Below are 16817 nucleotides of genomic sequence, written 5' to 3'. Positions count from 1 at the left end.
AAGAGGCACATCTAAGTATGCAGGCATCTTTGGTAAAGCTGTCCACATAGACAGTCCTCTGCACTGCCGGCTCTCACTGCTGTCAGTCTGCAATTGTGACCGTGAAGACTACCCTGCAGTAGCGATCTGAAAGCGAGGCTTGAAGCACTTGTGGAGCGCAGCATGGAAGACATGAGGTTGATGGTGGTGCAGAGGATGGTCTAAGTCAGGGGTTCAGCGAGAGGCCCCCAGGGGCAGACAGCTGACAGGAGGATCACACATACACAGGCAGAGATAGGCAGGGAAGTGGCTGGTATCCTATAGGCTGTAGCACGCTGTTCCCTGGTCGGCCCCTCCTCCCGTCCTTCCTGAGTGGTTGTATGTGACATCATCTGGGGTGGACAGGATAGGAGGAGGAGGAGGGGTTGAGGGGGAACAGCGTGCCACTGAAAGAGATATGAAATGAGTTCTGAAGCCAGATGAAAAAAGCCGGTATTGAAGTGTGCCCAGATGTGTCCCCCCACAATGTGCCCAACAGTCTGTCCCAAATAATGTGGCCTGCCCCATATAATATGCCTTGTCCCATGTAATGTTCCCTGTCATGTGCCATGTGCTCTACCCCCTGTAATGTCCCCAGTCATGTGCCCTGCCCCATGCAATGTGCTCTGCCCCATGTAATGTCCACTGCCATGTCCACTGCCATGTCCCCTGTCATGTGCTCTACCCCATGTTATGTCCCCTGTCATGTGCCCTGTTCCATGTAATATGCTCTGCCCCATGTAATGTGCCCTGCCCCGTGTAATGTCTCCTGTCATGTCCCATGTAATGTGTCCTGCCACATGTAACATCCCCTGTCCCATGTAATGTCCTCTGTAATGTGCTCTGTCCCATGTGATGTCCCTGTCCCATGTAATTTTCCTGTCGTGCTCTGTTCCAGAATTAACCCCTTCAACACTCAGCGCTTTGAATAGACAAGTACACAGTATAGAAGGATTTGTTTTGTTCATGTTTCATGCCTGAGGTATACTACCACTTTAAGGGAAAACTTCAAAATGGCTCTTAGATAAAAAAACATTCATGTGTATTTTGTATCCAGATTGTCTTCACAGACACCAGTACGAAGCCAAAATTCTAGAGCACCAACAGTTGTTTCAGACCATCTTTCAAGGCACGGTAGACCAACCCCTTCACAGTACAATCATTCTACTCCCAGAAGTCATGTGGAGAAGCGGACCTTCTCGGAAAAGTGCTCCAATCTATGTTCAAGAAGAGGTATTTATGCTTAATATATACAATTGTAATTGAAGAGATATTGCAGTCAGTTTGCTAAATATTTTACATCACCTTAAATACTTTTACCTTCAATGCGGCTTCTTATTGACCTAAATGACTAAAGGGTGCTATTTGTATGTCTTAGGCTGGCCATACACAGTTTGAGTCTCGGCTGGTTCAGCAGGAACCGGCCGAGATTCTAAACTGTTAATGGGCAGGTTAAATGTACCAAGTTGATCAATCCACCAACTTGGGTCTGCCGGATTCTCTTGCGATTATCACTAGCAGCTGCTGCATCTTCTCCCAGCGGGGACGGCTTCAACCTGTGGTTGCTGGAAAGAAACTCTCCTCCGTGTATGGCCAGCCTTACCAGCTAGTGATCTTTAGCTATTAGTTCATTAATTTTGCTATTCCACTAGTATGGTAATTAGAGGGAACAAAGAGTAAATCATCTGCAGCCTTCTGGAAACTATAAGATAGTTTTTGATTTATTTTTTATTTTTTGCTCCCATCACTAGATATACCAGTATTGTGACTCTTGTGCCTCCAACTACACAGAGTGCGAGGAAGCAGTGCATTCATGTAGTTCTTGTATCACTGGACTTGTTCCTTCTGTATGTACAGGATCTGGTAAACCAGAAGGCAGTGGAGAGCTCCAAACCCATCTTTTTGCATGTGATTATGAGTACTCATAAGGTGGCAGGAATGAGTGTGAGATAACATACACAAGGATTTAGAAATGTTTGGCAGTTGGAAGATTTGAGGATTCAGATTTGCAAGGATAAGGGATCAATAGTCTCTCTGAAAGTCATCACTGAATTCTGGAATGCTTATGATTAATCACTAGGTATAGGAAGATCTGAATTCTAACTTAAAGCAGTATTAAACCCAGAGATGCAAGAAATTACTGTCCATCAATACTGCTCACCAGTTTCTAGAGGTTACTTGACACCCTTACCACTCGCTAATCCTTTGCTAGAGGTTAATGCACATTATTGCTGCTCACTGATTGGGTCCTAGAGGTTACTGCATATCCTTACCGTTCAATCATTGGTTGCAAGAGGTTACTGCACATCATTACTGCTCACTGATTGATTGCTAAAGGTTACAGCACATCTCACTACCTGCACACCATGTACTGGGGAGGTGAGGGGACCCATCAATAGACAGATGCTGGGGGAGGGGGGGGGGTGATCAGTGGCAATGCTGGGGGGTTGATGGGATCAGTGGCAGTAGTGGGGGGATTGGATTAGTTAGGAGGAAGTATGCTAGCAAATTATGAATCATGTAGAGCAAAGCTGAACATCTTTGGCAAGTGTATAGTGGGGGATTCTACACTGACCACCAATGTGATGGGAGATTTACACTGGCCACTAATGTGAGGGGGAATTTGCACTAACCACCATGTAAAGGGGATTTTACGCCACCCACCAATATAAAGAGGGATTTCTACACTGACGCCTTTGTAATAGGAGCCTTTACACTGACCTCCAGTGTAAAGGGAATTTGCAATGACCCCCAAGTAAGGGGAAATTTACACTGACAACCATTGTCGAGGAGATTTGTACTAACCACCAATGTAAGGTGACACTTCTACACTGACCACCAATGTTAGGGGGATTTACATTCACCACCAGTGTGCGGGTAATTCTGCACTTACCACCAATGTAAAGGAAAATGTACAATGATCACCAATGTAATGAAGAATTTACACTGACAACCAAAGTAATGGGGGATTATACATCAACAACCAATAAAGGGGGATTTCCACACTAGCCACCAATGTAAGGATGGATTTATACTCGCCACTAATTTTAAAAGGGGTTTCTACATGGACCACCAATGTAAGCGAGTATTGCAAACTAACTACAAATGCAAGTTTTTTTTTTTTTTTTTTTTTTTATCGATTACCAATATAAAGAGGAGTTTCTACACTGGTCACCGATGTAATTGGGATTTACACTGACCACTAATGTAACTGAGACATTTAGCCTGCGTTCACATTTGTGTGTCAGGAACGCATGCTAAATTGCTTTCCTGACACCACAGAAATGTGCTGCCCTTTAGCAGATACGCAGCAGTGCCATTTATTGTTAATGACATCCTCACACATCTGCCGAGATGTACATATTCACAGCCACCAAAATTCATGGAGCTGTGGCATCATGATATTTTGAAAAAGCATTCCACCTCCAATTTGCTTACCTTTGTAGAACAGGCTGATGTTAGGCTTAATGACCACAGTTGTAGGCAGGACTTTCAAGCATGACCCTTTACCTCCCCAGTGGGCAGCATTCAGCAGAAGTGATGGTCTGTCAGGTCACATCGTTGGGGGTAGGGACGCAGCGCTAAGGTAGTGGACCCTTCCGCTGACTGCTGCGGATGGAGCTCAGGGTAGTTGAGGAAAGCAGGTCTACTGGAGCACCAGCATGGATTACTCTGGGAGCTAGAGCATTCAATTCCGCAGGGCACCGAGTCTAAGATGCAGCAGGTTTTCACCAGTGTCTCTGATGGTGAGGATGGCCTTCGCTGCAGCTGATTCCAGGTTGCAGCCCCCCCTGGTCTCCCAGCTCACGCTCGTGGCTGACTACTGGTGGATAGAGAGGAAGCTGGATTCCAGGACATGTGTAGGGGTGGGGTGGGTGTGTAACACCAATCCTACAGAGGTACCATCCCAGAAGATATATGTAAATATATTTAAAAAAAATAATAGAACAAAGTGGGACTCTAATCGTGCCTCCAGAGGAGTACAAAAAATTGAAAGACAATATAATTATACAAAAATAAACAATTTTAAATTTTTTAAAAAACAAAATTTAAGATACATTACAGTCTTAATAATTCAGTTTGAGTTCAGGCATGTGCTAGTTCCCAGCAGGTTATACAGAAAATTGAACGAAGCAAATGTATATACCATGCTGTCCAAATATTAGCAGCCAGCACTAGAGGTGTAATAGAAAAACGTATTTGTAAAGCAAAGTGCAGCGCTAAAATAAAAGTGAAATAAATATGTATACACATCACTCAAAAAAGTGTATATATAGTGACATATATAATATAGTAAAAATGATAAGGTCCCATATAAACTCTAAAAAAGGGGAAAATGTTTCAATAATATAAAGTCCAAACGTGTGACATCCAATATAAACGTGACATCCAATGTAAACGTGAATAATGCACAAAAGTGAGACTTTGTGTGAATATCCAAATAAAGATATGTGATGAGAGAAATCCACCACCAGAAGCAATAGCCACTTACCAGAAAGCGTGGACACACTTGGGTATACACCTAATGTGTCAAACAGGCTTAATACGATGGCCCTGATGATCCAGGTTTCCAATATGGATATAGCTTCCAGGTAGTCACTCTCATAGGCATTGAATATGATAAGCTAGAGATGCATTGAGGAATAAACCCCACCAGGAAGATATGGAAGGAGGAGAAAGGGGCACATAGTGTAATTCCGTAGGGAATTTTTTATTAGAAATTTATATAAGAATTGCACTTACATACTCCACATAGATAAGAGCACTTCAAAATACACATCAGCGGTAATAAGGGAATCAGCATACAGTCCCGGCGCGTTTCACTTAAAAAAGCATCATCTGGGGGCAGAAAATGCAGAAATACAGCAAATGGCATACGCGTTTCATGTGTGATTCCGCTTCATCAGGGCCTTGAGGATAGCACAGATGTAAACGTTGTGTGAATTCTACAAATAGAGTGTTGATGAATGTACCATATATCATATAATTAATGTAAATACATAATGATGCAATCAACATAGATATGTTAATTTGTCTTTACATACACTTATATCAGAAAATATAAACATTACACCAATATGAGATTCCTATACCACATTAAAAGATATTAAATATATAAGCATAGTCATAGTGTGTGTGTGTGTGTATATATATATATGTATGTATGTATGTGTGTGTGTATATATATATATATATATATATATATATATATATATATATATATATATATATATATATATATATATATACCCAAAAGTGTACATATAGTACAGTACAAAATTTCTATGGCATGCCCCTCAACTCACCAAAGAAGACCGCAACTGGAGAATGCCAGCTCAGTGGGGCAGGTGGGGCCTGGAAGCCCATGAGAATACTTCTCCTCACCTGGGCAAACAAAAATGGAGGGGCTCCTATATGTCCAAAAAGTTGATTGGTGAAAAATAATAATAATAAATACGGCGGTAAAAAAAAAAATAGACCGTGGGTATAAAATTGTAGGTATTTTATTTATTTATTTATTGTTTATTTTTACGTGCTTTTTCACTCACTAGCCGTCTTTCCTCTCAAACTAATATTCTTTTTGTCTGTTTGGATTAGACAACTCTTGGCTGCAAATCATACTCCCCTTTCCATTCTGGGACACGTTTTAAAAGTTTATACACACACTACCTTTCATCACAATTGAAATCCTTGATTTTAATTTCTCTGTAAAAAATTACTTCTGTGCCCCCAGTGCTTCAACCCCACAACTAGGTTTGTCCTAACTTCCACGTTCTCACTTGGTAAGCTAACTTTAATACTTATATTATTATTTTAAAAAATTTTTACCACCGTATTTATTATTTTTCACCTATCAACTTTTTACACATATAGGAGCCCCTCCATTTTTGTTTACCCAAGTGGGGAGACGTATTCCCATGGGCTCCCAGGCCTCACCTGCCCCACTGAGCTGGCGTTCTCCATTTGCAGTCTTTTTTGGTGCGTTGAGGGGCATGCCATGGAAATTTTGCACTCTATTTGCTACATAGTTATCTGGTTTCATCTATTCTGACCTTTTGTATTTAAGTTACTATATGTAAAAAAATGTCGGTACACTTTTGAGGGTATATATATATATATATATATATATATATATATATATATATATATATATATATATATATATATATATATATATATATATATATATATATATATATATATATATATATATATATATATATATATAGTGTATGTGGTATAGGAATCTTATTAATATTTGTTGTAATGTTTATATTTTCTGATGTAAGTGTATGTAAAGGCAAATAGATTAACATATCTATGTTGATTGCATCATTGTGTATTTACATTAATTATATGATATATGGTGCATTCATCCAAACTCTTTTTGTAGAATTCACACAACGTTTACATCTGTGCTATCCTCAAGATCCTGACAAAGCAGAATCACCTCTAAAACACGTAGGCAATTTTCTCTATAACCTGCTGGGAACTAGCACATCCCTGAACTCAAATTGAATCATTAAGACACTAATGTATCTTAAATTGTGTTTTAAAAAAAATAAAAATGTATTTATTTTTGTATAATTATATTGTCTTTAAATTTTTTGTACTCCTCTGAGGCACAATTAGAGTACCACTTTGTTCTATTATTTTTTTAAATATATTTACATGCATTCCAGGCAAACAAGGGATAGTCAGGAGAACAAACCAAGGGTTGGGGCAACGAGCAGACAGGGATAGACAAAACACGCCAAAGGTCAGGGTATCAAGTGGACAGGGATAGTCCGAGAACAAGCCAAGGTCATTATACAGAATAATATGTAGAGCACAAGGCAAGAACCACACTGGAAGCCTAACACACTAATGTTGATTGGCAAGGCTGGCTTGCAGTGCACAAGCTTAAATAGTGTTTCCTGTTAGAGGCTGGGGTGGAGCCATGCTGAGGGAAGATTACTTGAACACACAGGTGAACAGTGCACAGTCTCTTAAGCTGAACACAAGCGGAGAAGTAAGCAGGCAGACAGGGCATGAGACATTACTGAAGATTCATGACATGGTGGATGTGACCCCAGGGCGTCATGGTATAAGTATGAATTCCGCCTCTATTTACATATCATTGTCGGGGTCCATGACTATTTACATATTAATGTGGCCACTATTTACATATCAATGCAGCTTATTTACATGTAAACACATGGTCTGCAGGTGAGTCATCTGTACATGGCAATAGGGCAGAGCTGGGTAGCATTAGTAACAGAACTTCACACTGAGATATCAACACAGCACAGGACTAAAACTTCAAGGGACAAGGGAATTTAAACTGGTATAGTTGGCAAGTATGAGGCAGCTGCTTTGGGCCCCACAACAATGGGCCCAGGGCAGCTGCCCCTTTTGCCCTGCCTTAAAGACGGCCCTGTCCCTCTCACATGCACAGCCGGGCAACAGGAATTTACTGGCATTCACTCAGTAGTCAAAAACCAGTCCAGGGTGCTTTTTGTTTTGTTTTTGATTTATTAGGGGATGAACTTAGATAGGGATGGAAAGTTATCGGATGCCCAGAATTGTAACTTGAATGCAACTTGAGGACTTCAAACTGTCTCTGGCTACCAGAAAATCACTAGGCTGTCTTTCCATAGGATAACTGGATTAGCTCAACAGGTAACAAAGGATTTCAAACACTGAAGGCAGGTGCTCTATTCCTGTAGAAAATGCAAGGGAACCTGGTTACTATAAATAGCCACTGATTATTGTATAAATGTCACTGGCAGGGAAGGGGTTAACACTAGGGGGTGATCAATGGGTTAACTGTGTTCCCTATGAGCATTTCTAAGTGTGGGGGATGGGCTTACTGGGACATGACAGCCATCACTGTTCCCGACCACTTGGAACAGTATATCTCTGTCATGTCTCTTGTCAGAACAAACAAATGCCTTGTTTGCATAGGCATTTCCCCGTTCTGCCTGTGTACAAGGCAATTGCGGGCCGTAATCTTCATCTAATTTCTGGGAGTAACCCTTGGCAACTAGTCTGGCTTTGTATTTGTAGATATTCCCTTCTGCGTCTGACTTTAATTTCTATAGTTTTTCGGTTAGGAGAGAGCTCTGTGAGTATCCAGGTTTTATTTTCTTGAAGCAACTTTAATTCTTCTTCTGCTGCCTTTCTCCATTTCTTCCATGTCTTCCCAGGATGTTGGTTAAAGTATACTGTGTGTTTTGACAGTGTATGACAGCTTGCGGGGTGGTATCCCCTTTGTAGTCTGAGGGGATCTTCTGATTTCAGGCAGTTCAACAGGATCTGGTGGGGAACTTGGGCAATGTGAGTTCCAGCTCTTGTTCTGATTCCTGCACAGGTTCGCTTTGGTTGACCTTTTCTTCTGGTTTGCTGGGCATAGTCACTTCACTGCTTTCAGGAATTGATGTTTCTGCTGATGGGCTCTAACCAAAATAAACGATACGGCTTATTGTCACTTTGTCAGTCTTTGGGTGTAGGATTCTGTAACTCTAACCCTTAGTTTTCACAATGTAGCCTACTAGAATGCCCTCTATGGTTCTGTTCTCCAGTTTGGATCGTTTTTCACTTGGAACATAGGCAAATGCTTTACATCGAAACACTCTGATGTGCCCTATTCTAGGCTTTGATCCATGCCACATTTCAAATGGAATACTTTTAATGGCTCTTGAGGGTAGTCTGTTCTGTAGTTAGATTGCAGTCATGACGGCTTCTCCCGAGTACTTGTGAGGTAGGTTGGCATCCAACAACATGTATCTGACCATTTCTATAAGAGTGTATTTTTTTTTTCTTTTCTGCTACACCGTTTTTGAGTGTATGGTGTAGTTGTCTGGTGTACTATTCCTTCAGGTATGAGGCCACTTCTTTGCTTATGTATTCTCCACCATAGTCGTTGCATATTATTCCAGGTTTCTGTTGGAATTTGTTGCTAGACATGGCAAGAAACTCTTGAAGTTTCTTTTGATGTTTCATTCTTGTGTTTCATCAGATAAGTAGGTGTGTACCTGCAATAATCATGAATGAAGGTTAGCAGATATCTGTTCCTGCCTAACGTGGGGATTTTCATTGGACTGCATACGTCACTGTGTATGAGCTTCAGGGTAGTTTTTCTATGAGAAGCCTGTGGAAAGAGAATACATGTGGCTTTTGCTTCAATACAGCACTTGCATTTCATGAGCACTTTGTTAAATCTTCTGATAGACCTCTCTTTATAATGTTCTGTATAGCTTCTGGACTTCTGTGCCCCAGCTGCCTGTGCCGTAAGTGAATACGTTTTCTGTGTAGGTCATTAGAGACTATATTGGCTTGCTGGTCTGTGGTGATGAGCCTGTATCGGTGATCATCCAGTTTTCCTTTTGCAAGGAATTTGCTTATTATTGTGAATTGTGCATTCGTCACCCTGGAACTTAACTGTGAGACTATTGTTTTGCAAAGACTTTTCACTGATAGAAGGCTGCCTTCTAGTTCTGGAACATACAGCATTTTCTTTACAAGGATACTGTGGTGGCCTCCTTGTGGTGTAATGCAGTTAAGGAAGCTCTGGCCTTTACCTTCTGAGGTGATGCTTTTCCCATTTGCTAGGACAACTTTGTCTTTTGCACTGTAATCAATGTTTGTGAAGAAGGTCTCATGGCTAGTCATGTGGCTTGTCGCACCTGAGTATATGCACCAGCCGCGTGGCTTGCCGCTTTCTGTTACTTTAAAGGTGCTACTGCATGATGTAGTTTCCTTTTGTGGTTGCTTTGACTCTTTCTATTGTGGATAGCGAACCAAGGCAAATTTTCCCATAGAGTTCAATGTAAATCAGGTTAATCCGTTCTGAACTTTTTAAAAAAAAATTTGTTTATGTATGAAATGTATGTGCAGTATGAAAAAGATTTTAAACATATATTACATATGGTTTAAAAATAAAATAGAAAGCTTGGCGCTAGCTCAAATTAGAAATAAACAATCAATTAGTGCATAATAAATATCAATATAGTGAATCAAAAGATGAAAAAGTCCTCAATAGAAATCCAAGCATCAAAACAAGATGAAAGTATGTGTAGTGACAGGTAATCTTAGTTATCTGTGCTCCGCCATCACTTGTGTGGGAGAAATACACACTCACCAGATAACAATTAAACCTCGTATTTAATCAGATCCTTTGGGAAACGATATACATCAGAAGCTTAGCTTCCTGATGACGTGTTGATCGCAAAATGCATTGAGGCTGTGCATTCACCCGCACTGACTTCAATTCCAGTTCTGATTTCTGGTGTTTTGGAACACATGCTGCAATTTGAAGGAACAGCATTGTTTCTGTTCTACTGACTACATGTTGGTGCTGACTTATTAGCACCTAAAAATGTAAGTCCACATTTTATCACAATTGATACCTGGTTTATTAAACATATTACGCTATGATATACAGTATATTTTGCTTCCGATGAGTTTTATCATATAAGCATAAGGAGACATCTAAGGAGTGAGTCTAAGAGAAGGATCATGTATATCGCTTCCCAAAGGATCTGATTAATACAAGGTTTATTTTACTTAGTTATCTGGTGAGTGTGTATTTCTCCCACATGAGTTATACTTGCTTGGGTGACATTCCTTCTGGCTCCAGATCCTGCTTGCTCATCTCTGGCTCGCTTACGTTTTGGCTTGTCTGACTATCCGTTCCAGTTCCTGAACTCTGGCTATGTTTTGACTACATTTACTCTATTTACCTTTTTTTCATTATTATTATTATTATTATTAAACAAGTGAAATTTAACTTTTTCTTCTGTTTCAGTCTGATTCATGGTTTCTGACAGTAATTGGCATTGTTTAGCTTTGCAATTGCAAACTTCACATCTGAACCACTTGTCATCTTTCAGTTGCTTGCATACATTATTCACAGACCTACTGTACTCGCTGTCTTGCAGAGTTCTCTTGGGGGGGTTCCCTTTAATTCCATACCAAACCAAAGGGTCTGGAATGGTCTTGGAATGGATACCCTATACCATTTCTTTTTTTTATTTGGCGTGGAGTTTCCCCTTAAGATTCATACCAAACTCCAAGGGCCTGGTATTGTCAAATCTTGTTCATTGAAGTTGGACTTCAAGTCGGATTTTATCCCCATGCCTTCCAATCCATACCCAGCATTTTTCATTTTTTTTTTTTCCAGATTCTTTTTTTTTTTGCTGGCAATTTTACTTCTTTTTTTTTCTTTTTTTTACATTCAGCTGTTAGCTGACAGCTGATGACTCATTAGTTGTTAAGGACACAGCGGCCAGCGTCCTGCCCCCCTCCTTATACAGTGTGTTTAGAGAAAAAAAAAACGCAAAACGCACTGCAAAATGTGTCTGAAAAAAGCGCAGCTGCATAGATGTGAACCTAAACTTAGTCTTGCACACGCAAGTAAATGTTTGTAGCAAGCCCTAAATACATCTGAAGGCCCTTTTGGATTAACCGTTGGAGCTAAAACTCTTGCTAAGTTTTTCTCTGCATATTTAGCTGGAAACTAACTTAAGTTATTTTGTACCTGTCTTAGTGCAATAGGACATTTTGTGTGGCCCCTCTAATAATAGGCGTTAGTTATACTATACTCCTTTGCTTTATAAGAATATCTGTATTTTTTTTTTTTCAGTCACACCACTTTTTACATATTTGGTAGACTGACCTGCAGCCTTTCTCTGACGCTCCCATGTGCTACTGCAGTTTCCTGTTGTAAAAGAGTCACAGTTATAGGTATAACCATATATATTATATATATTGTAATAAAATTTGGATAGTGATTAGTTGGCCCCTCTTGGGTTTTTATAACCGTCCCTAGTGAGGGAAACTCGCTCTATTTGCCTTGGTGATCCCCGTGACTAGACCTGAAAATAAGGTAGAATCTTAACTTTTTTGTTGTGTAGCAGTGTTAGGCAAACCGCAATGAGCAACAATGTTTACTGAATGAACACAAGATGAACTGACAATACTTAAAGCGGGAGTCCGCCGGGAGTTCCGCCGTTTTTTTTTTTTTTTTTTTTTTTAAAGCCAGCAGCTACAAATACTGCAGCTGCTGACTTTTAAAAAAAGGACACTTACCCGCCCAGCGCGCCCGCGATGTCGGCACCCGAATCCAATGTCTCGATCGTCTCTCGGGTGCTGCCGCCGCCATCTTGGGTATGGGAATCAGGAAGTGGAGCCTTTCGGCTTCATTTCCCGGTTCCCTACTGCGCATGCGCGAGTCGCGCTGCGCAATAAGGATGGACCCGCTGCCTCTGGGATCTGTGTGTTTCCCAGCAGGCAGCGGGGAACTTTTGGAAAGGGGCGTAGATCTACGCCCCTTTCCGCAGAGAGCTATCCCGGAAGTGGGTGCAGATACCTGTACTGTACAGGTATCTGCACCCCCTCCCCCCTGAAAGGTGCCAATTGTGGCCCCGGAGGGGGGGGAGGATTCCAATGAGCGGAAGGTCCACTTTAGGGTGGACCTCCGCTTTAAAGAAGGGTAGGAAGATGTGCTAAATAGTGCTAAACAAAAAAAAATAATTAAACTGTATCCAAACAAAATTGATGTCCTTTTTTCTCACAAATAGAGCTTTCTTTTAGTGGTATTTGATCACCTCTGCAGTTTTTATTTTTTGTGCTATAAAAAAAAAGATCGACAGTTTTGAAAAAAAAAAACAATATTTTCAAATTTTTGCTATAATATCCCCAAAAATGTTTTTAAAAAACAAATTTTTTCCTCAGTTTAGGCCGATATTTTTATATATTCTTCTACATATTTTTGGTGAAATTATTATTATTTCTTCTACTAGTAATGGCGGTGATCTGCAATTTTTAGCAGTACTGTGACATTGCGGCAGACAGATCGGCCACTTTTGACACATTTTGACACATTTTGGGGACCATTGACATTTATACAGTGATCAGTGCTATAAAAAATTTTACTGTGTAAATGTCACTGGCAGGGAAGGGGTTAAATGTGTGTTCCATGGGTGTGTTCTAACTGTGGGGGGGATAGGAGTGATCAGAGGAAGAGACATATAGTTTTTCCTACTTGGTAGGAACAAATGATATGTCTCTTCTCTCCTGACAGTGCAGGAATTTGTGTGTTTTCACACACAAATCACTATTCTTGCTCTCGTGCACACGATCACGCTCCCTGGCCACGCATATCTGGTTCCTCTCTGGTGGTGCGCGCCTGCATTCGCCCTTGAAGTTACAGATGTACCCATATGGCAATTCGCGGGAACGAACCACTTTGCTGATATATATTGGCGTGAGCCGGTCGGCAAGTGGATAATAACAGGGATATTGGATTATTTTCTACACTTGACCGCTAGGTCACAGTACAATGGAGTATAACAGTGTATAAGAAAAATCCACCTGCAAAACAAATGGTGTAGCACATATTGGAGTTTAGTGGGTTGTAGAGATCCCCCACACAGGCTCCACCAAGGTAAGACTGGATGAGTCTTTGATTTGGAGGTTCAGGTGGCTAAACGCAAGGCCTTTTTGCTTTTTTTACCATTACTATTCCTTTATACTGGATTTAGAAATTTACAAGTGCAGCAATTTAGAAATTGGATGAAAACTTTAGCACTGGGAAACACTTTTTGAAAGATAAATAGTGCAATTTATATACAACTATATAGATCAGACCAAAATGAGGGACACATGAGGAAAGAGGGACAAAGGGACATTTATTCCAAATCAAGGACAGTCCCTTGAAATTGTGGACAGTTGGGAGCTATGACCTCACGTTTTCATTCTCTGCAGTCATTTCTGGCATGGTCCTTTTGAGCCCTAAAGGACTAAAAATCATGCAACTTCTAGGAGTGTACAGGACTTTTGGGAATTGTGGGGAAAAGGAATTAAAGGGGCCTGCATCCACTGTTGGACTAGGTGGGTAAAGTGGAACTCCACCACAAGCTGTCACAGAGCAAGAATAGAGAGAAATTGTTCAGTGGGACACTTGTAGGCAGGTTGAAATATGTGCACAGTTTTAGCCTGCAGGCGACCCAGGCTGGGGAAAAGGATATATGTTTTAGCTCAGTTCCTGGGCTTTTTTTTTCCTAGCTGGCTCACTTGTGCTATAAAAAAAGGGACAGCTAAGGTCCGGAGCTGTCTGAAGTGGGAACAAGACCGCGGGTATGGGTGGGTCTATATGTTGCAGTCTCTTTGTGGCTCAGCTGAAGGAACCAAAAATTGCGGAGGACATACAAACCATGGGCAATGGCATAATGGATTCTCACTTCATGGAGGTATGCCTGGACCACTACATACTCTTAGTTAGGATTAGGGACAAGAAGTTGTTCATATTGAACTGTATGCTGCATCATGTTCAGTAAAGTTACATTAACTGGTCTGGTCATGAGGTACAGGAAGGGAAGAGTTAGTGAGAGAACGCATGAGGTCCTAAGAGACATGCATTATATTTTTATTCCCTCCCACTCCTTCCTTCTGCTGCTCTGCCAGAATTGGATGTTCCCCACCTCAGCATGGTTTGGCATGCTGAAGTCATGTGGTTACTTTCCTGTCTTTTCACTGGATGTTAGAGATCATAGCAGAAGTTCAGTGTAAGTTCACAGGAGAATATGCATATTGACAAGGGGAGAGTAGAGGTGGGCGGGGAGTCTACTGACATCACGACTCCACCCACCAAGCTCCAGACAAGACCCACCCACAGAATATGTAGTTTTTTGGGTCTCATAGCAGACAGAGGGGAGACATTTGACAGGTAAAGATACATGCAGGAGGCATGTATATCCTTCTAGATAACCCCTATGGCAGTAGTTTAGAAAGGATGACATTGGGTTTACATCCACTTTAATGTTTGACTTTCACATTACCATGGCCCTCACCTGGTCCCAGGCATTGGTGAGCATGGCTTCGGGCAAGGTGTTACCCCTGTGCTGGGATGAGTGATCCCTTTCATCGCCTGTATCACAGCATAAATGCAGCTTAAATGAAAACATGCCAGCATGCGTTTTACGCCATATGCATTTATGGAGGTATGCGTTTATGGAAGCATGTAGTAGGTATGTGCTTAAGCAAATATGCGTTTAGGCAAAACATGAAAGCGCGTGTCCATGAAAACATGCACTTACGTAATACGTGCCCATGTAGACATGCATTTATGGAATAAGCAAGCATGCGTTTACAAAACATGTTTATGCAACATATATTACGCAACACGCATCTATACAAACATGTGTCTATGCACCATGTGTTTATGCAAACATGCATCTATGCAAACACGTATAGCTATGAAACATGCATACACATTTGCCCACATGTCTATACAAACATATGCTTATAAAAACCTGCGTTTATGCAACATGAGTCCATGTTAATGTGGGGGAAAGCACCTTGGTCAGAACAAACACTGCACAGGTTCCATTACGCAAGGTCTAGCTCCATAAGGCAGCATTACAGGCAAACCTCAAGGAATCTTCGCTCCTTCCAATGAGGCTTGGGTACCATCCATTTTGGCTGATGGCATCTCGAATGGATCCAAATGAAGTCCATGATTCTAAATAGAACCATCCAGACCTCCAAGTATTCTCAAAGAGCACATATATCACATCAGTGACCCTTCCACCTTACAGACACTGGCAAAAAAACTGTGAGGTCCTTTCTGTGTAGGAGGGGTTATAAAGGGGTAGACTTCCTGTTTGACTATCTGCCAGTGTCCATCCAACAGTAGGTGGGCGTATAACCCATATAGTTATTATTATGGTTGCTCTGTGTCCCGTGATTTACAATAAAGAAAATGAACTTTAATGTCACCTAAAATCCTGGCAGTTTTTATATTGGCAACTTTGACCCATTAGGGAGATTTGCCTTCACTTTCTGTCCTGTAAACAAAACAGGAAGTGAGAGCAGTTTTTTTCAAAGTGAAAGGAATGTCCTCTCAGAAGGTTGTTGCTGGAATAAGTGTGTTGGGTGAGGTCATCTGAGCTCATGCACATGGGGGTATCTCTCGTGAGGAGCGCACTCTTTAATGTTCATGACTAGTTCCCCAAGTTGGAGATGAGCTTTCACTGTGAAAGCTCAGTGAATGTGTTTGTCAGCATGAAATGTCACTAGTATATTGTTATACAGTTGTAACGTTACCCCCCGAGGAGCCGCTTAAGTATGTTTGGTTCTGTACTCTGCCTCTCGACTAGGGCTGGACTGGGACAAAAATTTTAGCCCTGAACTTCATCCAGACTGGCCCACTTTACTCCAAACACCTGGTGTTGGCGCTTTAATCATCATGGCACCATGGTTGTTATCTTGTCAGAATGATTGAAGTGCATTATTTCTTTTATTACATTGTAATATAAAATTAAATGGTTCAACTCGACCATAATGCAGAATCAGTGGGAGCCCCGAGCGTGTCACTTGCCACCGTCACCTGCCACCAGGCGCAGCTTGTCAGCAGATGCAGCATGTCACTTGCCACGTCACTTGTCAGCAGATGCAGCGTGTCACTTGCCATGTCTCTTGTCAGCAGATGCAGCGTGTCACTTGCCACGTCGCCTGCCACCGGGTTGAAGGGGGCCCTGTCAGGTAGGCTGTACGGGACCCCATGATTTCTAAAAGCGGCCCTGATGCCCACTGTAGTGGATGCCATGTCCGGAGCAAGAAGCATCTCTGTGGACAGGGCCAGCTAAGCGTAACATTAAAACAACTTTATTTCCACTAAAAGAATGTTACTGACAAAGGGAGTAGGGTGAAAGGCATTAAGACACTGTGCAAGCGTCCAGGCTTGTCATCAATTTGAATTAGGTGCTGACAGCGGGAACTGATCTGGCCAGTAGATTCAGAGCAGCAGTGTGTTC

At 41.4% G+C, this 16817-nt stretch overlaps 1 protein-coding gene across 6 annotated transcripts in view; it reads left to right on the top strand.

The window, feature by feature from the left end:
- LOC143996796 (MARVEL domain-containing protein 3-like) overlaps window positions 1-16817 on the top strand; it is a 168942-nt gene that overhangs the window by 126403 nt on the left and 25722 nt on the right. For all 6 annotated transcript variants that reach the window (XM_077492071.1, XM_077492067.1, XM_077492066.1 and 3 more), the window contains one exon: window positions 1076-1251. In XM_077492071.1, the coding sequence (XP_077348197.1) occupies window positions 1076-1251 (176 nt within the window). The remainder of the gene's footprint in view (window positions 1-1075; window positions 1252-16817) is intronic.

Source organism: Lithobates pipiens, unplaced genomic scaffold (genome assembly GCF_037356315.1).
Source record: "Lithobates pipiens isolate NorthernLeopardFrog02 unplaced genomic scaffold, aLitPip1_a1.2 Scaffold_19, whole genome shotgun sequence".
NCBI lineage: Eukaryota > Metazoa > Chordata > Amphibia > Anura > Ranidae > Lithobates > Lithobates pipiens.
The sequence above is the reverse complement of the archived record's forward strand: the minus strand, read 5'-3'. Positions and strand labels throughout refer to the sequence as shown.